The following is a 26712-nucleotide window of genomic DNA, read 5'->3' as shown; positions in this document are numbered from 1 at the left end:
GTTAAAAGGTTCATAACTTGCCAAATTTTGTAAAATGAACATTGTAATGAGGAGGTGTAACAACAAAATGGGCAGGTCAAAAAATTTTGCTGCAATGGTTTTCATTTTCTGTAGTGTTTTAAGTCATTTATATTTTTATTCAGCAGCTCTCCTGTTTGCTGTATTGCAATCCGATGCACTGATCAGCAAACTATGAACTGATTTGAAAAGGAATATGAATAGGAGAAGCCTGAATGGAAAGATAAGTAATAAAAAGTAGCAATAACAATACATGTGTAGTGATGGGTGAATTTGTCCCATTTCGCTTCGAGATTTTGACTCCAGCAATAATTCGCCGGCGTCAAAGTTGACGCCAGCGGGCATTAAAGTCAATGAGCATCAGTTTATTGTCTCTGGCATCTAAATTGGCGGCGGTGCAAAACCATCGCCGGCGTCGAAAAACCTTTGACGCCACCGAATTTTTGCCAGTGAATTTTCATGGCAAATTCGCACATTTATTCGCTGCCGTTTGTTTTTAGATGGGGTCAGTGACCCCCATTTGAAAGATGGAAAGAGTCAGAAAAAGAATGTGCAAAAAGTTAATTTAAAGGTGAAACACCCCTTTAAAACAGCACTCCAGTGAGAAGGAATGGCATATGCTATTTGCTAGGCAGCTAAGGATACAAGGCATTTAGCCCCTTAAAGAAACAGTCACCAATATCCCATCACAATGGTTCCATTAAACTGTACAGGAAGCTTCATCAGCGCACCCAATGGCATGAAACAAGCCAGGAGAGAGTGGCCGACATATGCAGACAGGGGGAAGACAGGGATGTATGTTGTATGTTTTGATGTAATGCTTATATATTTTTATATTTTGAAGTTATTTCTGAGTAATCTTTGTTTTAGCAAATTAATCAAAGGCTATTTGTCCTGGTAATTTTTTCATTATATAAAGATTTTCCCAATGTTATGAACCTTTTACAATTGATCCAGGGTTGGACTGCCTCCTCTGTCCAATTCCATTGTTGCTGCTCAACATAAATATTCATTGACCACTGAAGTGATTATAATGGCATGCCTGGACATTACTTGAGTGCTCATTTCCATTTATGCAGTGATTTCTGGCATAATATTTTTGCAAAGGGCTATGTGTGGAGCAGTTTTTGGGACCTCAAGCTTTTTGCCTTAGGCCCCATATTTTGAAGAGATGACCCTGTTCATCTGTGTACATAATGTAGGGTGGGCAGTGGAAGGGTACAGCTGAAGCTGAACTTATATGTTTGGTCAATCCCCAGGGTTATGTTCTTTGGTGGGCCCCAGAAACCCCAGTCTGAATCTGACCTTATCTCCAGAGTCTATATTTTTATCACCAATCTGGCTCATTTGTCAAAGCATTTCCCCACTTTTTTTCAATACGTTTTCTTTGTGCAGTCAAAAAACTTTTTATTCTATGGGCCAAGTCTGTTCCAAATTCTATTAGTCCTTCCAGGTAAAAAGCCATGAGCCATTATTTATATATATTATATATTTTGGCTTCCTAACATATAGTTGAAAGTCAGTTGTCTAGAAACCTTGCAAGATAAATGACCTGAATCCGGTGGGAAACTAAAAATATACATTTGTAAGAAAATGTAATTTAAGTACGACATTGCTAAATGAACTTTTGGCATTATTATGTTTATTCAAATGTAAACATATTTCAAATGTTATGTGTGAAAAATGAATTAAACCATGTGATGAACTCTTCTGAAAGAACCAATTCTGGCGCTGGAGGCTCCCCAGTCACTGTATCTCCTGTATTCTCCAGGTCTCAGGTAGTACTGACGCCCCCTGTAGTTGGGTTCCTCATAGAACATCCAGTTGCCATCAAACACATTGCAGGAGTGAATGTCACGGAAACGGAATCGATCATATGTATTGGGGCAGTCCTCAAAGAACTCCATATTCTGCCCTTGGAAGTCTCCTCTTTCATAGATTCTCATTTTATATTGCCCTTGGTGCTTGAAACAAATGAAAACTGGTTTAATGAACTATTTCTTGTACAAGAAACAGCCATTGAACAATATTTACCATATATTTTTTACATTTAGGGTTTTTTTTTCTAGCTGTGCATTTGTATGGGTTGTACTCAATATCAGTGTCAGGACAATATGATTTGCAATCAGTATTTAGGATAGAATTTGGCAACGGCCATGTTGCTTCACTGTTGATTCACTATACTAATGTTACATTCTATATTACAATGGCTTAAGGGTCCCACTAAGAATAACCCACAAAAGCACTACAAAAGCAATAGTCATTTCTAATACTGGATACTTATGTGGTTCCAAGAAAGCTTTAAAAACACTTACATAAGGACTCATGCGGCAGGACCTGATGGAGTCGTTGAAACCCATCCATCTCTGGAAGTCTGGGTATTCTCCTTTCCAGAGGTAATACTGGTGTCCCCTGTAACTGGGCTGCTCATACAGGATCCAGTTGCCACTCTCCACCCTGATGGAGTTGCAGCGATTGAAATAAGAGGACAGGTCAGAACAGTCTGAGTTACACTCATAGCTGCGGCCTTGGAAGTTCTTGTCCTCGTAGAAGAAGATCTGAAGGGAAGGCAAAGTATATTTAAAGATTGATTACAGATAAAACATCTGTGGGGAGTAAATATTCTGGCAGTTATCCCTATAAAAATGATGCATGTGTATTGTGTATATTATTTTGTTTGAAATTTGTAAATATGAAGTGTTACTGGAATATACGTTTATAGAGCCATTATACTACAGTGCAATGTAATAACACAGCAAAATGCATTTGTTCTAATTTATGTTTCGGGTAGTATTTATTTTAACTGTTTTCTTGCGTTATATCCCAATAATATAAACTGCTGAGTGCAGAAAAGAAACAACATTGAGCTCCTTTCAGGTTGAGCCTTTGGCAAAACAGGTTCAGGAGGCATTACAATGAGAATTTATCCCTCATAATAAAAATCAACATAAGCTGGTTTCGTGACAGATGGGACTAACTGTTATTCCCCTTGAAATCTATGGAAAATGCAGGGATAGTGACATTAAACAGTGAGTTTTACACTAGAATAAAATGTGTTGAATTGCTTTGCTCTTTTATGCATCCTGTAATCTTAAGCAACAATGGAAGCTTTAAAGTTAAACCCTTTACTTACTTTTCCCATTTTGACTGGATGGAAGTTTCAGCACAGCTATAGGGTGTGAAGATGCAGCCTTTATATATGTCCTGGATTGCTGCTGTCTGCATACACCCAGCCTAGAACATACAGTACATATTTGTCTAGTAAGGAAAATGTCAATAGCTTTTGTTGTGTATTGTTTTTTCTTGCTGTGCTGTGACAGTTGTTTCTCTGTGATTACTGGCACCTACTGTATGTTCTATTGCTTTCACTGAATAACTACCCGACAATTCCACTTCATTCATTTAAAGGCAAAAAAAAGTTTGTTTAATTTAATTTTTCTTTTGTTTAATTTATTTGTATTCTATTTTTATTCTATTTGTCTTGTCTGTTAGCAATAATGCAACAGAGATCTTTTTAACAATGTTTCCCTTATAGTTGAAAATTGTATTTAAAAAAAATCAACGATTAAATATCCACAATTCAAAAAGTATACAATACAATTTCTTCTGTATACGTTTGCTTATTCGTGTGTCACATTTAACAATCCTAAAAATTTGTCCCCCCCAAATGAATTGAATATAGTTGGACAAGCTGTACTCTTTTGAAAAACGGATTTCAGTGCAGAAGTGGCTGTAGCACCACTATTAACAGGTTCATTTTGTAAAATAAATATGTTTTCTCATGACAGTATCCCTTTAATTAAAGAGGAAGTAAAGTCTAAAATAGAATACAGCTAGAAATGCTGTATTTTGTATACTTAACATAAACATGAACTTACTGCACCAGAAGCCTAATAAAACAAATCATGTATGTTTTCATAGTTGGCTACAGGGGGTCACCATCTTGTAACTTTATTAAACATCTTTACAAGACAGTGCACATGCTCAGTGTGGTCTCGGCTGCTTAGGGATCGTCATAAATGATCAAAACAGCACAAGTCGTATAATATCTACCAGAAGCCGATACAGCAAGACTGATTAATAATCAGAATCTGCAGATTACACTGGGTCCTGTGTTGTCATGTAATCAAATGTGGATTTTAATACAAACTTTCTCCAATTCTGCAGAACCAGTGGCTGCAGCAAAATAATCCTCCAAATAGAATCCCTGTTTATCTGTTTAAATCTGGCTCCATGATCTTTATCCCTGCAGCTGGAGTTGGAAACAATAAAGGGGATGTAAAGGCAAAAATAAAATCCAATATGAATCTCTACAAAGTCGCTAACTGTTCTACAGGGGAACTAACAAAGCTGCTTGAGTTCTGCATAGCTGGGAAGTAAGGCGGGGGCTCCCCCTGCTGTTTATAAGTATGATTGTTTCCCTGCAGAGCAGTTAGGGACCATCTGACAATTCCTATCCACAGCAGTAAATGAAGGGAGAATTTCACTGCATACAGTCAGGTTTCTTATAAAAATGGTACACATTTGTTTTAATTAAAGTATATTGGAGATAGCTTTCTTTTTCATTAAAGAAATTAAAAATGGGATTTTATTTTTTTGCCTTTACATGCCCTTTAAATTAAGAGGGTTTTTGGCAGATAACCAAGAACACTCATCACCTGCATTTTGATAAATTTGTAACAATTTAAAATCATCAAAGATACAATTGTAACTATCTGAGATAAGCAAGTCTCTTGGGAGAACTTTGGCTCACAGCTTAAAGGACAATTTGACTTTAATTTTCACATTATATTGTTATAACATATAAAACATGGCCCTAAAACTCCCAGAAATGTGTTCAAAGTCAAAACTTGCCAAATTGTGTTAAATGGACATGGTAATGAGGAGGTGTAACCATAAAATGGGCAGGTCAAACATTTTTGCTGCAATTTGCAATTGGTTTTAATTTTTTGTGGTGTTTTAAGTTAATATATTTTTATTCAGTAGCTCTCCAGTTTGCAGTATCAGCAGTCTGATGCACTGATCCACAAATTATGAACTGATTTGAAGAGAGATTGGAATATGAATAGGAGAAGCCTGAATGGAAAAATAAGTAATATAAAGTAGCAATAACAATACATGTGTAGCCTTACAAAGCACGTGTTTGTAGATGGGGTCAGTGACCCCCCATTTCAAAGATGGAAAGAGTCAGAAGAAGAACATACCCCAGTGAGAAGGAATGGCATATTTATTTTACAAGGCATTTAACCACGCAAAGAAACAGTCACCAATATCCAATCACAATGGTTCCATTCAACTGTCAGTGCACCCTGATGAAGCACCCAATGGCATAATACAAGCCAGGAGGGAGTGGCCGACATCAGGTATACAGACAGGGGGAAGACACTGCCTTGTGGCATGTTTTGATTTACTGCTTATATATTTTTATATTTTGAAGTTATTCCTGAGCTTTCTCAGCCTATTTGACCTGGTAAATTTTTTCAGTTTATAAAGATTTTCCCAATGTTATGAACCTTTTACAATTGATCCAGGGCTGGACTGGCTCCTCTGTCTAATTTCATTGTGACAGCCCCACATTAATAACATAAAATAAAATTTGGCTTAACTAATTAATCAAAAGCTATCTTAGTGAAATATCGTGAAATCGTCCTGACATTATGATCCTTTCACAACTTATCCAGGGTTGGACTGACTCCTCTGTCCAATTCCATTGTTGCTGCTCCACATAAATAGTTTCTCTTATTTGCACTGCAGCTCTCTCCCGCTGCCTGCACTGTCACAGTATGGGTTAATGGAGTGCTCATTGGCCATTTCTGGGTTAATTAAAGGCATTAAGTTTGCCTAGGTGCAATTACTCATAGCAACCAATCAGCAGGTAGAATTGACTGGCCATCTGTTTAAATGCAAACATCTTATTGGTTACTGCTTCTGGGCAAACTTAGTGCCTTATATTACATATATGGAAATATTTTTTACCAATCTGGCTCATTTGTCAAATAATTTCCCCATTTTTGTTTCCTATGCGTTTTCTTCAGCTTTGTGCAGTCAAAACCGTTTTATTCTATGGGCCACATTCTATAAGGGTAGGACAAAAATAAGGTAAGAGATAGAATTGTCGCATGGTGTCGCAGCGTTGATCCGACGCGACACGACTGTCGGATGCAGACGCTGCACGGATCGCGACAAACTCGCTTGTGGAGTCCTACCCTTAGTCCTTCCAAATGAAAAGTCTTGAACCATTATTTATATATATATATATTATATATTTTGGCTTCCTAACATATAGTTGAAAGTCAGTTATCTAGGAACCTTGCAAGATAAATGACCTGAATCAGGTGGGAAACTAAAAATATACATTTGTTGAAAAATGTAGTTTAAGTACGACATTGGCATTTATTGAATATTGTTTATTCAAATGTAAACATATTTCAAATGTTATGTGTGGAAAATGAATTAAACCAAGTGATGAACTCTTCTGAAAGAACCAATTCTGGCGCTGGAGGCTCCCCAGTCACTGTATCTCCTGTATTCTCCAGGTCTCAGGTAGTACTGACGCCCCCTGTAGTTGGGTTCCTCATAGAACATCCAGTTGCCATCAAACACATTGCAGGAGTGAATGTCACGGAAACGGAATCGATCATATGTATTGGGGCAGTCCTCAAAGAACTCCATATTCTGCCCTTGGAAGTCTCCTCTTTCATAGATTCTCATTTTATATTGCCCTTGGTGCTTGAAACAAATGAAAACTGGTTTAATGACCTATTTATTGTACAAGAAACAGCCATTGAACAATATTTACCATATATTTTTTACATTTAGGGTTTTTTTCTAGCTGTGCATTTGTATGGCTTGTACTCAATATCAGTGTCAGGACAATATGATTTGCAATCAGTATTTTGGATAGAATGTGGCAATGACCATGTTGCTTCACTGTTGATTCACTATACTAATGTTATATTCTATATTACAATGGCTTAATGGTCCCACTAAGAATAACCAATAGAAGCACTACAAAAGCAATAGTCATTTATAGTATTGGATACTTATGTGGTTCCAAGAAAGCTTTAAAAACACTTACATAAGGACTCATGCGGCAGGACCTGATGGAGTCGTTGAAACCCATCCATCTCTGGAAGTCTGGGTATTCTCCTTTCCAGAGGTAATACTGGTGTCCCCTGTAACTGGGCTGCTCATACAGGATCCAGTTGCCACTCTCCACCCTGATGGAGTTGCAGCGATTGAAATAAGAGGACAGGTCAGAACAGTCTGAGTTACACTCATAGCTGCGGCCTTGGAAGTTCTTGTCCTCATAGAAGAAAATCTGAAGGAAGGCAAAGTTTATTTAATGTTTCATTGCAGATAATACAATCGATGGGGAGTAAATATTCTGTCAGTTATCCCTATATAAAAATTATGTGTGTGTATCTTGTATTTTATTCTGTTGGGAATTTGTCAATATGAAGTGTTACTGGAATATACTTTTATAGAGCCATTATACTACAGTGCAATGTGATAACACAGCAAAATGCATTTGTTCTAATTTATGTTTCAGGTAGTATTTATTTAACTGTCTTCTTGCTTTATATCCCAATGATAAAAACTGCTGAAAAGAAACAACATTGAGCTCCTTTCTGGTCGAGCCTTTGGCAAAACAGGTTCAGGAGACATTACAATGAGAATTTATCCCTCATAATGAAAATCAATAGCAAATGACACATATGTAAATGTGTACATTTTTCCCAAACACAGTAGGCTGTTATGTGACAGGTGGGACTCACTGTTATTCCCCTTGAAATCTATGAAAAATGCAGGGATAATGAGTTTAGACTAGAATAAAATCTTTTGAATTGCTTTGCTCTTTTATGCACCCTGTAATCTTAAGCAACAATGGAAGCTTTAATGTTAAACCCTTTACTTACCTTTCCCATTTTGACTGGATGGAAGTTTCAGCACAGCTATAGGGTGTGAAGATGAAGCCTTTATATATGTCCTGGATTGCTGCTGTCTGCATACACCCAGCCTAGAACATACAGTACATATTTGTCTAGTATGAAAATGTCAATAGCTTTTGTTGTGTATTGTTTTTTCTTGCTGTGCTGTGACAGTTGTTTCAATGAAGCCCAATTGAAAAGTTGCTTAGAATTAGCCATTCTATAACATACTGAAATTTAATTTAAAGTTGAACCACCCCTTTAAACCCATGATTAAATTATCCATCGTCCTCGAAAATTATACTACTGATTAGAGTATTCAGTAGATGTTTTCACTTTTATCTTCTTTATTACTTTTAACCAATCTAGCCAATAATTAGCAAAAAAGACCATATGATATAGTCTGCTCACTTTTGATTTCAGCTTAGACATACAGTACATCATTTTTCTTAGGAAAAAACTATAACTTGAGTTATAATAATATTGATGAAAGAATTTTAGACTTTTGAATTGAAGTTTAGTGATGGGCGAATCTGTGGCGTTTCGCTTCGCAGAAATAATTAGGGAATTTCCTGCGAAATTCACAAAATGGCAAAAAATTCGCTAAACGGCGTCCGTTTTTTTGACGCCGGCGCACATTCACCGTAGATAATGTGCCAGCATCCAAAAAACGGACACTGGCATTCATTTTATTTTTGCGCCAGTTTCGTGAATTTATTCGCCGGAGGCGAATCGCAGGAATTTGCAGCGAATTCGCGCCTCCCGAATAAATTTGCAGCGAATTCGCGCCTTCCGAATAAATTCGCCCATCACTAATGAAGATTTCATTACATGGAGCTTGTAGCTACTGGAACTCCTTGATGTCTTTGTCAAAAGGTACTTCCTGTGTGGCAAGTACAGATGAGTATAATCTATGTTAGTGCTGTCCAATTTCTGTGGCACTGAGGGCAGGGTTTTTTTTGGCCTACTTGGTAGAGGGCAGATAATGTAAGCCAGTGTTGACCACTGTTTTAAACCACACCCATGCTACCACAACATCATGTCCACATTAATGGTTGTAATACACCAAAAAACCAAATGGTTGGTGTTCACTGCAGGGATATCACTCATCACTTATTCGTGAAAAATTGAAGTCATATTAAGACATACCCTTACATCCATATGCCTTATCCTCCCATGTGGATAATACAGCAACCCCCAGCACATGATTAAACACCTTAGGGGCCCCCAACAACAATTTTCAAATGCTAACAAATCCCCAGAACAAATACCAGGAGTATGTTCCCCAGGCAGAGCAGGGCGCACATAGACAGAGTATGGCCAAACAGCGAGCATAGGGTTGGCAGAGTATGGCACATACAGGGAGCATAGGGCAGGCAGAGTATGGCACGCACAGGGGAGCATAGGGCAGGCAGAACAGAGCAGGAGACAGGGAAACCTATCAGGACCACTCTAAGGTGTATTACATACAGTGACACAGTGCTGGTGCCCTTCAGCAGTTTGTATGAGTGTGAACAGGTGAACAATGTGGGCAGTTTCAGTCTGGGTCTCAGTTGTGAACAGCACAGGGCTTTAGTGTGTGAGCAATAGAGGTATTAGATATGTGAACATGAACAATACAGGGGATTACATGTGTGAATTTGTCTGGAGAGCCCAAAAACATGTTGGTTTCATGTTAACATGATTTTAATATTGATAAATAAACAGTGATGTTTTGTGGACTACAGTTTCATCGGTGCTATGTTCTTTGAACTATGAAAATGCACTTTAAACTGAAATCTGTCCCATACATGGGCAGACTTAAAAGCTTCTAATTTGATGTGCCCACAGACTGCAGGGTTATGTACTAAGCAATTTTTCACTTGTCATGGATGAAGCCCAGACTATTTTGAAAATTATATGCATAGCACCCTCCTATTATAAAAATTATAGAAAAAGTTCAGTTCATCCATCAGGGCTATTGCTTGGGTCGTTTAACATTAACCCATTGCCTGCCAAGCACGTACACCGTACGTTCTGGCAGGCAAGGGCTTTAACTGCCAAGCACGTACCTTGTACGTGCTTGCAGTTTAACATGCTGTACTCTGCATCAGCGGCTTTAGCCGCCTCTGCAGAGGTTTAGCAGCATTGACAGCCCCCTGGGCAACGAGGCTGGGGGGCTGTCATGTCGGTCCTGCAACAGGATTGTCGCAGGGCCAACCTAAAAGAGGCAGACACAGCAAATCGCGTGTCTGCCTTGCTGCACTGCTTCCTCCTGCTTACCTCGTGTTCCAGCGACGCCCACACACTTCCTGCTTGCTGTGAATCTGCAGACAGCTTCTCTAAGAACTTCTCCAGCTCTCAGATCACCCAGAAACGGTAAGTGGCCTTTATTTTACACACTTACATACACTTACCTACATTATACACACATACACACATATTTTAGTAAAGAAAAACAAAAACTTTTTTTGCATTTTTCATTTTACACTTATATGCACTTATATGCATTTATATACACTTATTTGGACTTATATACACACTTATACACTGTCATACAATTTTTATTTTTTTTACTTTTTCATTTCATCAATTTGTGTTTTTTTACCCCATAAAACTGTTTATTTCAGCAGCGTGACTATTGGATAATCGATTTCGGCCACTAATTACGCTGTCGGTGCAGTTATTTTGTTATTTCATTGATTTGCACAATTTTTGTGGTTTTATTGCAATTTTATCCCTGCATTATTGTTCCTTATGTATCTTTAGTATAGTTTTGCTGTTTGGTGCTTTGGTATAGAAAGATATATTTTACTTAGATTGATCCGTCAGAATATATGCTTTCCAAAAATATATGGTTTTCTGGGGTCTTTTTACAGTTTGGGTTCTCTTTTCTGCAGCTTAGTTGGCCAGCGTGAAAATTCATATGCACGTTTTTCATATGGGGCCGTACACAACACATACTTTGGGAAATCTATGCATATTGGGCATCAAACTATTCATTAAACCTCTGATGTCCATATTTAGGGTGATTTTTCTTTGTACGTAAAACATTGTGTGCGATAAATGTGGCAAACTGCAACATTTTTAGGCGATTTTCAGAAATGTAAAAATCTCTATGTTTAGAAAAGCTTTGCAGTTTGGTACTTTGCTGTAGAAAGACGTCTTTATCTTTGTTCGTTTCGTCAGAATGTGTTCTTTCCAAAAACATATGGTTTTGGGGGGTCTTTGCTGTTAGGAGGGTCTTGAGGCACATAATATGAAGTCAAGGGTCTATGTTTACAGAAGGCGAATCAGCAGCAGAGAAAACTCATATGCATTATTTTTATTTGGGGTCCGTACATGCCGGCTGCCTTGGGATATCAATGGGCATAAAACTGTTTAGTAGACCCTTGGTATCAGTATTTATGGTGTTTTACAATTGTATGTAAGAAATTGGGTGAGATAAATGCGGCCAATTGCAATATTTTGGGTATGCATGCATACCCAATTTGGATTCGTGGGAATGTGTAATTTCCAAAAATATATGGTTTTCTTGGGCGAACGTACTTTTTTCTCCCTTTGCCCCCCCCAAATCTATGTAAATGTGTTGATTTTAATGAACCCTTTTATATTATATCATATATATTATATTATATACTTGAAAAGTCCCAGTAAGATAAATGATCTAAATCAGGTGGGAAACTAAAATATACATATGTCAGAAAATTAAATGTAAGTACCACATTGGTAAATAAACTTTTGGCATCATCAGATTTATTCAAATGTAAACATATTTCAAATTTTATGCATGATAAAGTGAATTAAAACATGTGATGAACTCTTCTGAAAGAACCAATTCTGGCGCTGGAGGCTCCCCAGTCACTGTATCTCCTGTATTCTCCAGGTCTCAGGTAGTACTGACGCCCCCTGTAGTTGGGTTCCTCATAGAACATCCAGTTGCCATCAAACACATTGCAGGAGTGAATGTCACGGAAACGGAATCGATCATATGTATTGGGGCAGTCCTCAAAGAACTCCATATTCTGCCCTTGGAAGTCTCCTCTCTCGTAGATTCTCATTTTATATTGCCCTTGGTGCTTTAAATGAGATAGAAAAATATTGCATATATGTGTATAAACAACATATAGAAATTCTTGTATAGTCAACGTTTTATAACTAGTTCTACTGTAAAATGAATGTGCTTGAAACCATGGGTTAATTCAGTAAGGTAGTGCTTCAGAATAGTGTAATTCAGGCTGGTGTATCCTGTGAGTTGTAGCCAGGGTCAAAATATAACATAATATAATTCACCATGCAGTGTAAGTTACACAATGTTAATTTTTTTCACTACTTTACTCTAAAATATGTAACTTGTAGTGTTTAGACTAATACTTACCATATATTACATTATGGGCCTGTTATACTATACAATGAAATCAGGTCATCTTTGTATTATTTTAATTCTTTTGTCTGTTATGAATTACTGGTTTTGTATAATCCAATTATCTGGAGCCAGTGGCTCATGGGAACATGTTGCTCACCAAGTCCTTGGCTACTGCTCACAGTGGCATCAAAGCAGGTGCTTATTTTGTAATTCCAGGTTTGGAGTAAAGGTTTTTTGTTTTGGTTGTATAAGAAGTAGATGTACTGCCGAGCAGACTCTGCTGTAGGCTGCCAGTCCATAGCCAATCATGGCCAAGATTTTGTACCACCCAGGAAAATGTTTTATTCTTGTGTTGCTCCTCAACAATTTTTACATCTGAATTTTGCTCCCAGAATAAAAAGGTCGTGGGACCCCCAGTGTAATCCACAAGAATAACACAACCAAACCACCAAAGTAAAATTAAATGTAGTAACTATAGCCCCCAATAATGATTAAAATCACTTGGACACTTACATAAGGACTCATGCGGCAGGACCTGATGGAGTCGTTGAAACCCATCCATCTCTGGAAGTCTGGGTATTCTCCTTTCCAGAGGTAATACTGGTGTCCCCTGTAACTGGGCTGCTCATACAGGATCCAGTTGCCACTCTCCACCCTGATGGAGTTGCAGTGATTGAAATAAGAGGACAGGTCAGAACAGTCTGAGTTACACTCATAGCTGCGGCCTTGGAAGTTCTTGTCCTCGTAGAAGAAGATCTACAGAAAGTATAAAAATACAAAAAAGATAGCAACTTGCTTGTCTTAGTTTGTCGGAAGTGGTTTCTTTCTAATAAACAGGAGAGAGAATATTTCTATTGATGGGAACTAATGGAGCAGTCTCACAAGCCCCAGGTAAATATGTAAAAAAGAAGCTTCTCTACACAATGCAAAAAGCATTGCATAAAGGGCAAGCACTGAAACACACTATAATGTGCTAGTATTCAACAGTTTATTCAATGCGTACCCACCAAGAAATGTACCTTATGTATGCTGCATATTTTATAGTGCTAAAAGCCAGTGTTTGGGTAAGTGTGTATGAGTGTGACCATACATGGGGCACCTGAGTGATAATTATAATAAAATATCATGCTATTCCATGATTCTGGCTTACCTTTCCCATTTTGAATGGATGGATGTTTTCAGCACAGTTGAAGGCTGAGAAGGGGCAATGTTTATATATACCTCTGTATTTTGCTGAGTGAAGAATTTACATTCTCTTTTTCAGACAGGGTATGCAAAGGGCTTTTGTTTGTATTGTGTTTGATGTGCTGTGACAGTTGTTTCATTTTGCTGCCGTCTAATGTATTTTGCATTGCTTTAGCTAAAGAGCTACACATCATTTTTAGGTCATCCCTTATTTCAGACTAAAGACAGTGAATGAATAACTATCCTATGCTTGCTAGCAAAAAAACACACGGAATGTCATTATCATTTGCTTTTAGCATCGAAGATCTAGAAGAAAGGGCAGAGTCTGATAGGCCATGGCAGGAAATTCCAAAAACAAGAAGAAGCTCTAGAGTTTTGCTACAAGGAATGGAACCAGATGATTAAGCAAAGAGAATAAAAGATGTGGGTTTTGCTGAGACAATGTCTACAAATCTTCATATGCAGCACATCACATACACTGTGGGGGCCATGTGGGAAGCTTTATTACACATGGGGAGAGACACAGGTAGCACCTAGCATGTTTCATACCAAATGGTCTTGGCTAAGAAAGAGATGGGTGTCTAGAATACCCACTGCCAAAAATGATTGAAGTTTTAAAAAATCAGTCCCCCGTATGTGTGAAATTGATGTTTCGTTCTTATAATATTCCTATATTATATGCCTGAGCCATGAACAAAATCTGTCTGTGGATCATCTTGGGATCTGTAGCTTTCTGCAGAAGACACAGGGATTTTATATCTCCTGTCCGAATATCTAAAATGTTGCCAATGGCCTGCTCAGAAACATGTCAATCGTATGAAACATGTTTGATTCAACATATAATAACACGAAAGAGTTTAGCACCATTAATTTGCCTGACATGCAATATGAGAATGTGTCATTATTCCTTTGGTCCTTGACGTAACAAATACATGTATATAGAATTCTGGATAACATATCCCATACCTGTACAATATAGCATGTTGTATGAATTGCATACCTCCCAATTGTCCATTTGTTTTGCGGGAGAGTCCCAATTTTGACAGCTCAGCCTGCAGTCGCGGATTTTTATTAAAAAGTCCAGAGTTTCTCTTTGATCTCCTGCTCTGACTCCAGAAAAAGATACAACGTTTCTGAAACTTAATTAAAATACATTCAATACATTTGTAACAATTTAAGATAAGCAAAGAACAATTGTAACTATTTCATATTATAAGCAGGTCTCTTGGGAGAAGAGTCTATCAGCTTAAAGGGGTTGTTCACCTTTGAGACAACTTTTAGTATGACATAGAGAGTGATATTCTGAGATAATTTGCAATTGGTTTTCATTTTTTATTATTGAAACTTTTTGAGTTATTTAGCTTTTTATTCAGCAGCTCTTCAATTTGCATTTTAAGCAATCTGGTAACTAGGGCCCAAATTACCCTAGCAACCATGCATTGACTTGAATAAGAGACTGGAATATGAATAGTAGAGGGCCTGAATAGAAGGATCAGTAATAAAAAGTAACAATAACAATACATTTGTAGCCTTACAGAGAATTTGTTTTTTAGAAGGGAGTCAGTGATGCGCATTTGAAAGCTGAAAAGAATCAGAAAAAAACTATAAAACTATAAAAAATAAGTGATGGAAACCAACTGAAAAGTTGCTTAGAATTGGCCGTTCTATAACATAATAAAAGTTACCTTAAAGGTGAACCACCCCTTTAAATATATGTGTCGGACTAGGTGGGACAGGACAAAAATGGATGGGAGGGGATAAAATGGGTGTGTCCTAGTAATGTGTGTGCCGGCCGGTACCCGCGGGTTTACCCATTGGTTGGGCAGGTTTGGGCTGACCTTGCACACCCTTTTGCAGGTGGCGGGTGGGTCTGGGTTGAGCTCCACCACCTTGCACTGCCGGCTTCCAGCTTCCTTTTTTATAGACATGCACCTGATTGCCCAGCCCCTTTTGTGATGTCATCAGCGGGGCAGCGCAGAACTATAAATGGAAACCAGAAGTTGGGCTCAGGTGGAGGGAGGACAGGTTAGGGTCGGGTTGTACCCCACCCGCACATCACTAGTGGGCCCCACCAACCCAGATCTGCCACCAGGCCCTTGTTGTCACAAGTGGGGCCCTTGAGGTTGTAGTCCTGGTGGGCCCCAGACAACCTAGACTAACATTGTGCCATACAACTATTTGTTTGTATGATCTCTAAATAGTATGTAGAAGGTAAAATGGTCACATTATGTTGATATCTGTATAACATTTTTACCTTCAGTTTTTCAAACACAATCCCTTATCTAAGGGTCATTTTAAATACCTTGGGAGTTCCCAAGCCCTAAAACTTCCTTCTTCATATATAGATTAGCTGCTAATCTCCAATTTGCCATATATGTCATTTTTGCCTTAATTTCTATCATTAGTAACAGGATCTAGAAAACTGGACTTGATGGATTCTGTCTGCATATTAATGGCTCAATTAAAAGAGTCATTATTGCAACTTCCATTCAAGTAGTTGCTAATTACTGCAAGCTCTAATAGTCCAGCGGCAAAGTATCCATATTTAATTAAAGCATTTTTAGTTCTTTAAAGTGGACCTGTCACCCAGACACAAAAATCTGTATAACAAAAGTTCTTTTCAAATTAAACATGAAATCCAATTTCTATGTTTTATTAAAGCATTCATAGCTGTTGTAAACTCATTTAAACATCTCAGCTGTCAATCAAATATTGTCTGCCACTTCTTTATGCCCTGGGCGGGGCAGACAATTACTTTCACTTTCCATTCAGCACTTCCTAGATGTCACTGCTCTCCCTGTTCTCTTCACCATTTAATTGTGTAACCAGTGCATGGGGATGGACATCGGGTCCCCCATTCTGGTGCACAAACAAGATTCTGCATTGATACAAAGCTTGTATTAATAACAGTGTCCACAAAATGGCTGCTACCTGCTTGTTATAATTATAAATTCCCAGACTGAAGGAAGCAAGATTCAAATAATTTATATAGTGTAATTAAAGTTAATTTTGCTTGAATGATGTGATAAACTAGGATTTCGATTAATTTTCTGAAGTGACGTGTGCCCTTTAAATAAAATGCCAAGGCCACTAGAGAAGAATTTACAAATTGTAAACTAAAACGTGTGCAGACCAACTGCACATATAAACCATTTTTCTTTAAGTATTTTCCTAAAATATAGCCACATCCAGCTAGTGGCATTCTCACACTACACTGTCCACAATTTTATTTAAGAAACGAATTGCAATATATATTTTCTTTGCAGGGGAAAATTATTAATGTAATTTTACTATAAAACCGTTTGAAATATGTCAGAGCAGTGGCGGATTAATACCATGTGAGGCCCCTAGTCTGAGACATGTTTAGATATCCTTTAATATTGTACCTGGGGGTTTATGTTAATCACCGCCCTTAATGTATATAAAGTCGCTATTGGTTACTATTTTGGATATCGTGCCGGGTAACGAATGGAACAAGGCTAAATTTTATTCCTGGCCGAGAAAAAAAGTTTTTAATGCTGGATAGCTCTTAAATACGTTTATTATGTGATAGGGTTTATAAAGGCTCCTCACGCATATTATTAATGTATAGTTGACCTATTTTATCTACCAAATAAATGATCATATACGACATATGATTATTATTGCTGTTAAATAGATGCTTCAAAGGACTCACACTGCATAAGTATCACTTCAGCCTTTTGATTGGGACCACAATTCCGCGCTGGAGGATTTAAGCAGTGTGGGAATACGATTAGTATTTAATAGTTATTTCATCAGCCACACATTAGTGGAGTAAAAACACACAGAAACAATAGATCCATCCAACCGGTGTATTGTTTGATGAGCTAAATGAGTCAGAGCTATAAAATAGTATTGCTCCGCACAATAATCTCTTTCAATTTGCACAACAATGGTCCAATTACTTGAATGTAAACAAAAAAAATATGTAGCAACTCTCCGTTCCTCGGAAAATGTTCATACATATCACAGACATACAAATTTGTCCTTATGCAAATAGCGGCTGGATTATAGTACGACCGACAGGGAGGTGCAAATGTTACACTGCTGCTTCTCAGTCCAGCAGATTATTTCTGGACACCAATCAACCAGGCTGGAATAAATTGCAGTTGTATTTCTTCTTCAAAACAGTGAACTTGTTTATTGAACAAATGGCAGTGGCTCTATCTCACAGCAATCAAGCAATTACATCTTCCATGCAGACAGTGGAAATCCTTCACACCTTGTTATAACTGTAATCAGTCCCTCTTAAAATTATAGGCACACTATGCTATTTGGGGAGAATGGTCGCAAAGTGACAAATCGCCTGTTCTTCTGGCGACTAACCTCCCCGCAATGCCTTCCTGCCGGCGATTTAGATTCTAGCCTAATTTCCTCGTGAGGCAACTTCGGAAAATGAATCGATCCGAGTGCCCTCCCGGCAGTGATTTACAATCTAGCTGGCGGGAAGGCATTGCGGAGAGATTAGTCCCCCAAAAAGAGGCGACTTGTCTCTGGACGACTAATCTCCCCCAAATATAATTGTGTGCCTCTACCCTTAGGCATATAGTAGAGCCTTAGTGACTCTTCCCTAGAATTAGGGATCTCACGGGATATTTTGCTCCTTGGTAGTTTCCTTGCTCCTGAGCTCACCCACTTGCGTTCCTGTCTGGTGGCTTGATCACCGCAAGGGTGCTAACTAGGGTTACTCTGTAATAAAGTTCAGGTTAAATTTATCTCCTTTACTTGGCTAACCTGTTGCACCCACCTTGACCAACTCTATATATTTCTCAGCTGCTAATATAATCCTCCCCATCGCTGTTCTCGGGGCTCTGGTCATCAAACCCCACAGCGCAGTGAAGTCCTCAATACCTGTAACAATAGCTCTGAACATGCCAAGAATTATTTAACCTTCAGCATCATTCTCGCTTTTCAAAAAAAAAAAAACGATTGAATGCTGCACTGATGGTAATAATCACCAATAATGTACATACTGCGCTGCATAAATGTGTTGGTTATTACTATATGCTCAAGAAACACTTTGAAGAGCATAATGAAGATAAGTACAAGGAAAAGAAGATGTATAGCTAATGATCATTTACAGCTAAGTACTTATGTAGGGATAATCAGCATGTTCCTCTGTATAATATGATAAGCGTTTGTACAATTATTAACAGGATGAATGGTTTAATGGGGCTGATGTGAAAGTAACAGAGGGAATTATACATGTAATTAACAGTATGCACCATATTGGTTTGTGTGTTGGGTATAAATGCAATCTGCTGGTGGCACCGTGGAGCCATTTTTCATTATATGTCAGTAAATTATATGATGCACATTTAATACTAAACAAACGATTTACATGCAAATAGTTCCTGGTGGTTTGATGGTTAAAACTGCCACTGTGCAGAGTAACATTATGGAAATCATGGAAAGGGTGCAGTCATCCTACTTCAAAAAATTGAATTAGACAATATACTGCCGACACTTGAGGGGCCCATTTACTTTTTTTTGGCTACTTCCAGTGTGGGACTGGCCCACCGGTATACCAGGAAAACTCCCGGTGGGCCAAGGTGTCAGTGGACCCACTTGCTTCTAAACTTTTGGCCTATTTCATGTTTATTCTCTATTTCGTTATGGGAATAAAGAGGCTTAATAATGGAAGAATAGAGTATAGTATGTAGAGAAAAGAGACTAGGAGAATAAAGAAGTTGAGTGAGGAGAGGAGGTATAAAAGTTTGGAAAGTGGGCCCTCAACCTAAGGTTTTATGGTGGGCCCCTGGTATCCCAGTCCGACACTGGCTACTTCGACCATCAAATTGGCTACTTCAACCTTTGACTACGACTTTGAATCGAACGATTCAAACTAAAAATCGTTCGACTATTCGACCATTCGATAATACTGTCTCTTTAAAAAAAAAACTTCGACCCCCTACTTCGCCACCTAAAACCTACCGAAGTGCAATGTTAGCCTATGGGGAAGGTCCCCATAGGCTTTCTAATGTTTTTTAGGTCGAAGAAAAATCGTTCGATCGATGGATTAAAATCCTTCGAATCTTACGATTCAAAGGATTTAATCGTTCGATCGAACGACTTTTCATTCGATCAAACTATTTGCGCTAAATCCTTCGACTTCGATATTCGAAGTCGAAGGATTTACATTCGGCAGTCGAATATCGAGGGTTAATTAACCCTCGATATTCGACCCTATGTAAATCTGCCCCTTAAAAATTAGCACCCACCAAAAAAGGCACTTTTACCAGTTACAGGCTGAACGTCAGGCTTGCATCGTTGGAATAACTAAAAGAAACAAACAATAAAACAACAAATGTGTAATGTGTGATTATCTTCCTCCCTGGTCCAAGTTCCCACATTGTTGGTGAGAGATGTAGTGCAACAGCTAAAGTGTTATAAATGAGATAATGTTACTTTGAATACATATTAGGGCTTTTGCAAAGTCTATCTGTGCCCTCAATACATTGGACTTGTGCTGGAAATGTATTCTGCCTATTCTTCCAATATTTCCCACATTTTCCTAATCATTTATTTATTTATTTATAGATATTTCTAAAGACTAGGCAAAATACCCTATTAATAGAGGTCATGTTAAACAAAGGCATATCGTGCACCATTAAAGGAATAGTTCAGTGTGAAAATAAAATCTGTGTAAATAGATAGGCTGTGCAAAATAAAAAATGTTTCTAATATAGTTAGTTAGCCAAATATGTAATATATAAAGGCTGGAGTGAACAGATGTCTAATAAAACAGCCAGAACCCAACTTCCTGCTTTTCAGCTCTATAACTCTGAGTTAGTCAGCGACTTGAAGGGGGGCCACATGGGACATTTCTGTTCAGTGAGTTTGTAATTGATCCTCAGCATTCAGCTCAGATTCAAAAGCAACAGAAATGACCCATGTGGCCCCCCCTCAAGTCTCTGATTGGTTACTGCCTGGTAGCCAGGGTAACCAGTCAGTGTAAACCAAGAGAGCTGAAAAGCAGGAAGTAGTGATCAGACTGACATGTTATACATCAAATCACTCCAGCCTTTATACATTACATTTTTGGCTAACTAACTATATTAGAAACACTTTTTATTTTGCACAGCCTGTCTATTTACCCAGTTTTTATTTTTACACTGTACAATTCCTTTAAGGGACTGCTTAATGCACAACAGAAGCCTAATTACTCGAGGGTTCATGCATTTTGTTATGATTCAAGTGAGGTAAAGGTTAACCTTCTCCCCCATGCCGGTGCACCTCTTCTAGAAAAAAACACACTGATCCTGGGAGCTTGGATGGAAAGTGGATCACCTCCATCTTTTTTCATATCTGGCAGTGTAGTCCTTGTGTAGGCCTGGGTTGGACACATTCTCATTTAAGTTCGTACTAGTGTACTGAGCAGGTTCCCAACCCAAGAACTGCCAGGGGGATGGTGGCGGCAGCATAACATTTCTCCAGGATGGGTTTGTTTTAATAGAAGAGGTGGCCTGGGCCTGAAGGTTAATATTTTGGCTCACTAATTTAAGTTTATCACATTACTGATCAGTACTGTACTTTCAGTCCAAATGAAGGCCACCAATATACTTTGTAGCCCTAAAAATGTTACCCTGGCATATCTATTTGCTACTCAACAGCTTGGTAACATCCTTCCCATGAATGGGGTCTAAAATTGTACCACATACCCAATGTCCAGTGAAGTTCTTCCACCTCGAGGCAATAGGTCTCTCATCAAGTAGATAGAGTGACCAGCCCAAAATGGATACAACAGTTTCAGCCCACACCTGTCCAAGCCAAGATCAAGTGACTTTCAGTTAAAGCTGAAAATCACTACACTGTTGCACTGCTGGTTCTGACTAGTGAAGCAATGTATCAGAAGCCATCTGATTAAAAAATTAAGATTTTTTTTTTAATAAAAGGGAAAGGACCCAAAGACTAATCCAGCACAGGAGGCGTATGCTATATATGTTTTTCATTGGACTTACCTTAGGAATCGGTCACAGATGAGACCTAGTAGGTGTTGTTCCATGAGAAACTCTTGCACCACTCCCAATGCTTTGCAGCAAACTAATTAATGCCTGGTATGCTGGGAGATGTCAGTGGGATTGCGGACACTTCATGACAAATTACTTAGTGACCATTTAGTAAATAATTCCTAATATCCACAAACATGAATATGACATGGAGATTAACCTGGCAAGTTCTGACGCTTTTATTGGCACAGGTTTATGGTTTGCCTAGACTCCATATAACCAGTAGTACTTGTAAAGTATATATGTATGTATGTTATTTGATTGCATTGTTCCCTGTATGATCCATCAATGTATTATCTTGATATATACAGAGCTACATTGCATACTGCTGCCTATTGTTATCCTGTATCATCCCCTAACATTATATAGGCATTTAAGTCTATTTCTTCTTTATTAGGGGAAGTGACACATTCACACAACAATGAAATTCTTCTCTTTGCCATCTCTGATCATTTAGCATGAAGCAGGAGAGAGTCAAGGTCAGGAGCTGAGAGTGAGTTAGTGGAACTGTGAGGGGTAAAGGCAAAGAATGGATGAGGTTTTCAGAGATAATTCACTTCCATCAAACTCAGCTTTGATGCCACCTTAGCAACACCGGCTAACAATTTGTAACAGCTAATTACTAGGGAGATAAACCTCTGCCACTTTAATAAATGCCACTGGCATTACATTCCAAACTGAGGGCTCTGTTCCGCGCTCTGAGGCGGAGAAGAAGTTGATTAAACGATAATTGCAATTTGAAAAGGTCACAGCATATAATTGCTTTTTTTGCTTTATATATCATTAAGGAAAATATTTGTGTTAACCTGAGATGCTTTTGTTATTTACGGGAGAGACAGTTAGAACCATAAGAACAACCATAAGAGAAAGCTGAATGGGCTTGAGCAGCTGGTCACATGGTTAAGCAGGACATTATTACCCATAACCTTTATGACTGATTTTATGTATGTGGTCTAAGAAATATTCTCTGCTGTTTTCTGCATTTTCTGAATTTAGTAAATCAAGCCTCTCCTCACTGACAAAAAGGTGAAAACCTGTAAAGTTAAATTTATTAATATTCCACTTCTATGTAACTGCTTGTACATGAGGCAACTGAGTAACACTTCTTCTTTTAGACTCAAGAGACAAAGGTCAGATTCACAAAAGGGCGAATTTTCGCCAGCAAACGATTCACACACTTCGCTCCACTTTGCCAGATGAAAATTAGTTTCCACTTCACTTATTAACTAAAATGCAAAGTTGTGTCCTGGGTGCCGAACGCTAGCGACTTTTCACTACCGTTACTTCGGCAGTGTGAGCGTTTCAAAGCGACATTACGCTAGCGATCACTTCTGCCTAGCGAAACTTTGTTAGTTCTCTTATGCTAAGGTCAATTGGAATAGGGCGGGTACATTAAAGTTGTATGGACGTCTTTATTAGAGATATTGGTGCTACTTTTTATTACAAATGTCTAAGGAACCTGTATAAAGACAAAAGAGATCCTCTAATGCCCTACACATGAGCCCACCCTAAAACGAATGTTCCATGCCCCTCAAATGTCTGGGGTAAAATGTTAACCCAAAAAAGTTCAATAGTTAGGACTTTAGCAGGCAATCACACTTTAGAAAAGTCGCCAGCGTTTTTGGAACTTTAATGCATTTCCGACAAGATATGATGTAACTGACATAAGATTGAGGAAGATCTAGCTTCATTTTAGGAGTTCGCCTGGTCTGAGGTGATGAAGTCAATGTTCAGTAAAATTCGCACTTTACAGAAGTTGCAGAATAACGACCGTTCACCAGAAAGAAAAGTCACCTGGCGATAGATTGCGAACGAACGACCGCGAAGGTCCAGTTCACTAGTGAATTGTTGCCTACACCTGTTAGTAAATTGGAGACGTCCCTGCAGATGGGAGTTCTGGCGAAATGTCGTTAGCGTTAGCCACTTCGCCCTTTAGTAAATCTGCCCCAAAGAGGGGTCATTTATAAACACTGGGCAAAATTACACCTGGGCAGTAACCAATGACAACCAATCAGGAGTTTGCTTTCATTGTTCTACCTGCAGCCGGCAGGAAAAATCGAACCACGTTTTGGTTGCTATGGGTTATTGCCCCAGATGCAAATTTGCTCAGTGTTTATAAATGAGCCCCCTTTAGGACCCTTCCCTGCGCTGCTGTATTTAATGCTACCCCATCTGTATTTTCAGTTTACCTATTAGAAACCATTGTGCTGCAATTGAGATGGATTTTTTTTTATTCTGCGACTGATGATCCTTCACCTCAATGTAACCAACCAATGTAACCTAAAGTCGGGATTGGAATCACTATTCAGTAATAATAAGTATAATAGGGTATATTGGTTGTCAGTGGCTTTATTTGTTCTTCCAAAGCCCCAAAGTTCCTCTTTTAGGGATATTTGTGTAAAATAAGTTGTGTATTTATAAACCTGTGCTGTTGTCCTTACTTGTGAATAAACGTCCCACCCACATTACAATCACAGAAATAAGCCATGACAAACTACTATTATAATATAGTCCATATCACCCCCATAATGTACTGGTATAGGAATCTGGTGGGTGAGAGAGCTGGGGGGCTTCTGGTGCACATAGTGGTGCTTCAGACTATAACTGTCATCTGGGTTCAAGTGTCAGAATTGCCTGTCTGGGGAAAGACTTAAAATGTCTTTCTATTTGTTCCACGTTGCTGTAAGAGAGTGACAATTAAAAGGTTAGTATTTTGCTGTCTATTTAATGCTATTCTCCATTAGAAAGATTTAGCTCTCTGGTTATTTGCACAATATTGTTGGCACTTGTGTATCTTATAATATAAACTAATCGTTCATTTAATTATGTGTTGAACTGTATTAATTGAAACAATGGCCCTTTATACAGATCAGTTTACAGCACCTCCATTAATAATACATTTTTTTTGCTATGCCATGAACTGTCACCCATATTATGAAAGATAATGTTGCATGAAAAAATCTAAAGGTTAATGGAAATCCTCTGTACGGGGCCACTCATCTGCATGACTGCTGTCTATTAGAAAGGGGAATAAGAAAGATAAAGATGTCACAGCACTGAAATGAAATTCAGAGTCGGTGCAGAAACTGTAGCAGTACCAGGGGGCTACAAGAATGGCAACCAGCAGGGGGTAAAAAGCAGCCGAAATCACTCTCCCCCATGTCTGTCATTCTGGCCAGGACAAAAGGCGAGCAGGTCACAGGAGCAAGCAGATGAGAGACAGAGATTGCTGAAATCAATAAGCGCATGTGCAATAAGAATGAATACAAGCCCCTAATGGATTTCCAGCTGCTGTATAGCACACACCAGTGCATTTGCATGAGAATGCCTCTATTCATCAAAACCCTGAAAGCATGACAGAACATTTGAAAAAACAATGCAGAACTTTTTTTTATACTACCTCTATTCTATAATAGAAGACTAAAAATCAGGCACTCCTAGTAAATTATTCCCAACCACGCACCATACATGTATATATTACCCTTAGCTGATAATAAGTGCTAGCAGCAATACAGTCCTGGAGTAAGGAGAGACTTATCCCTACATGGTGAGCTTAGCTTGTTTTCTGCCCATTACCATCCATCTACCACAGAGAGATTGGGTTAAGTAGAAATAGTGCAGCCAACTGGGCTATGTAGCTATTCAACGTCATGGCATTGTATTATTGTGCTCTGTACCTATACACTCTTCTTATAATCTGTGCATAATGTCACTCTGCCCCTTCCACCTGCTCTATTTGTTGCTGATTTTTTCCCCGTTTTGTCAAAAAATAATCTATTAGGAACAATCCTGTAGATTCTGTTCTAAACAGCCTGGAGATTCATTTAGGTCATGTGCCATAGGTTAAGCTCCCTTGTGACAGTTTTCACATTTAATAAGCAGCCTAATCTATGATTTTTCTTTTGGCCCCTTGCCTCCCCAATACTGAAGCTGGCCAACACAGTTGTAGTCTGTTGGGTTCTTACGTTGGACATGGAATGGACAGGGTTAAGTCCTTAAGTTGGGGCACTGTTAACATTTGTCCTCAGCCTAGTAGGATTTAGCCCCTTTGCCTTTCCCCTCCCATATTAAACTCTAGAAAAATCAACTGTGTCAATAAGTGATTCTCTTCAACAGCAGACAAAATGCCCAATTCCACCCATTTCTGCAGTTAGTACCATAGTGACTTATCAATGGGAGTTTACCTACGAGGAGTATAATTTGATCCTTTTCCTACACCCTTGGCTTTGAAAGATTCCTACTGTCTGCCCTTTTTATCCATGCTTTAGTCTATACTGTTACAAAAATGACTACATTTATTTGTAATATGTTTATGTGTAGACACTCAGCATTTTTATAGTTGATTCATTTGACAAACCAATTTGAGATCATTATCTTTGGCTAGAAGAGGACAAATACCTTGTTTAAAATACTGGAAACCAGGATGAATATCATTGTATAAAATCAATTCTATTGAAAGAGAGGATATTTTTTCAGATACACTCACCCCACCTAGGGAGAAGAATCAAGGCAACTAGAATGGCTGATCTTTGTGTCCTTAGGGATACTCAAAACTGTATGTATGAGAATGATAAAGGGAATGCCTTGTCCCCCTCTTCAGTACAGTGATCCAGTTCATAGATACGTGACAGATCTTCTGATAGCAAGGCCCTTAAAGATCATTAGGATGTGATGGAGACAAGCTGAATATCTTACCATTAAAAGTTAGCACTGATACATGAAATGAAACCTAATTTTAAGAAATCCCAGCTTATTTATATATTACAGACAGCCCTGTTAGGGCATATGATCCCACTGGTTGCTCTATCTGAAGGAAAGTTATTTGTTGCTTGGGGTGTCAAAAGTTAGGCACCCCAACTGATTTTACTTCCTTACCTGCCATCCCAGGCCGGTGCTCCTATCAGGAGAAAACTGCACTGGCCCGGGGTTATTCCAGCGAGCACCACGGAACGATCCTCTTCCTGCTTCTTCTTTCAGCTCACGGCGGTGCATGCGCATTAGTGTGAAAAGCTGAACTTTAACGAATAAGCTGGCTATTTCATTCTACTGCGCATGCACCTGCCCTGGAAGATTTGAACAACAAAGAAGCAAAGATGATCCCTCCATGATGTTCGCTGCCAGAACCCTGGCTCAGTGCAGTTTTCTGATTTACTTTTAGCACCCCAAGTTAAATTGACTTTCTGTTTCCTTTAAAGGAGAATTC

General features: G+C 38.6%; 3 protein-coding genes across 4 annotated transcripts; all 3 read right to left on the bottom strand.

Annotated features, from left to right (window-relative positions):
• Positions 1-1640: 1640 nt before the first annotated feature.
• Positions 1641-3233, bottom strand: crygbl.6.S (crystallin gamma B like gene 6 S homeolog). Its single transcript, XM_018241631.2, has 3 exons — positions 3152-3233; positions 2334-2576; positions 1641-1982 (listed from the first exon to the last, which is right to left on the bottom strand). Exons 1-3 carry the CDS (start codon positions 3158-3160, stop codon positions 1707-1709), a joined length of 528 nt encoding a protein of 175 aa, XP_018097120.1. The 5' UTR covers positions 3161-3233; the 3' UTR covers positions 1641-1706.
• A 3223-nt stretch (positions 3234-6456) lies between these two features.
• crygbl.7.S (crystallin gamma B like gene 7 S homeolog) lies at positions 6457-7961 on the bottom strand. The gene is made up of 3 exons (XM_018241632.2): positions 7938-7961; positions 7097-7339; positions 6457-6747 (listed from the first exon to the last, which is right to left on the bottom strand). Exons 1-3 carry the CDS (start codon positions 7944-7946, stop codon positions 6472-6474), a joined length of 528 nt encoding a protein of 175 aa, XP_018097121.1. The 5' UTR covers positions 7947-7961; the 3' UTR covers positions 6457-6471.
• A 3701-nt stretch (positions 7962-11662) lies between these two features.
• On the bottom strand, positions 11663-14531 carry crygbl.8.S (crystallin gamma B like gene 8 S homeolog). 2 transcript variants are annotated; one of them, XM_041577626.1, is made up of 3 exons: positions 14480-14531; positions 12808-13050; positions 11663-12007 (listed from the first exon to the last, which is right to left on the bottom strand). In XM_041577626.1, the coding sequence occupies exons 1-3, from the start codon at positions 14492-14494 to the stop codon at positions 11732-11734; spliced, it is 534 nt and encodes a 177-aa protein (XP_041433560.1). In that variant the 5' UTR covers positions 14495-14531; the 3' UTR covers positions 11663-11731. The 2 variants fall into 2 exon arrangements, with proteins under 2 accessions (XP_041433560.1, XP_041433564.1); XM_041577630.1 differs by lacking the exon at positions 14480-14531 and adding an exon at positions 13445-13470.
• Positions 14532-26712: the final 12181 nt, after the last annotated feature.

The sequence above is a fragment of the Xenopus laevis genome, chromosome 1S (genome assembly GCF_017654675.1).
Source record: "Xenopus laevis strain J_2021 chromosome 1S, Xenopus_laevis_v10.1, whole genome shotgun sequence".
NCBI lineage: Eukaryota > Metazoa > Chordata > Amphibia > Anura > Pipidae > Xenopus > Xenopus laevis.
This window is presented reverse-complemented; position numbering and strand designations above follow the sequence as displayed.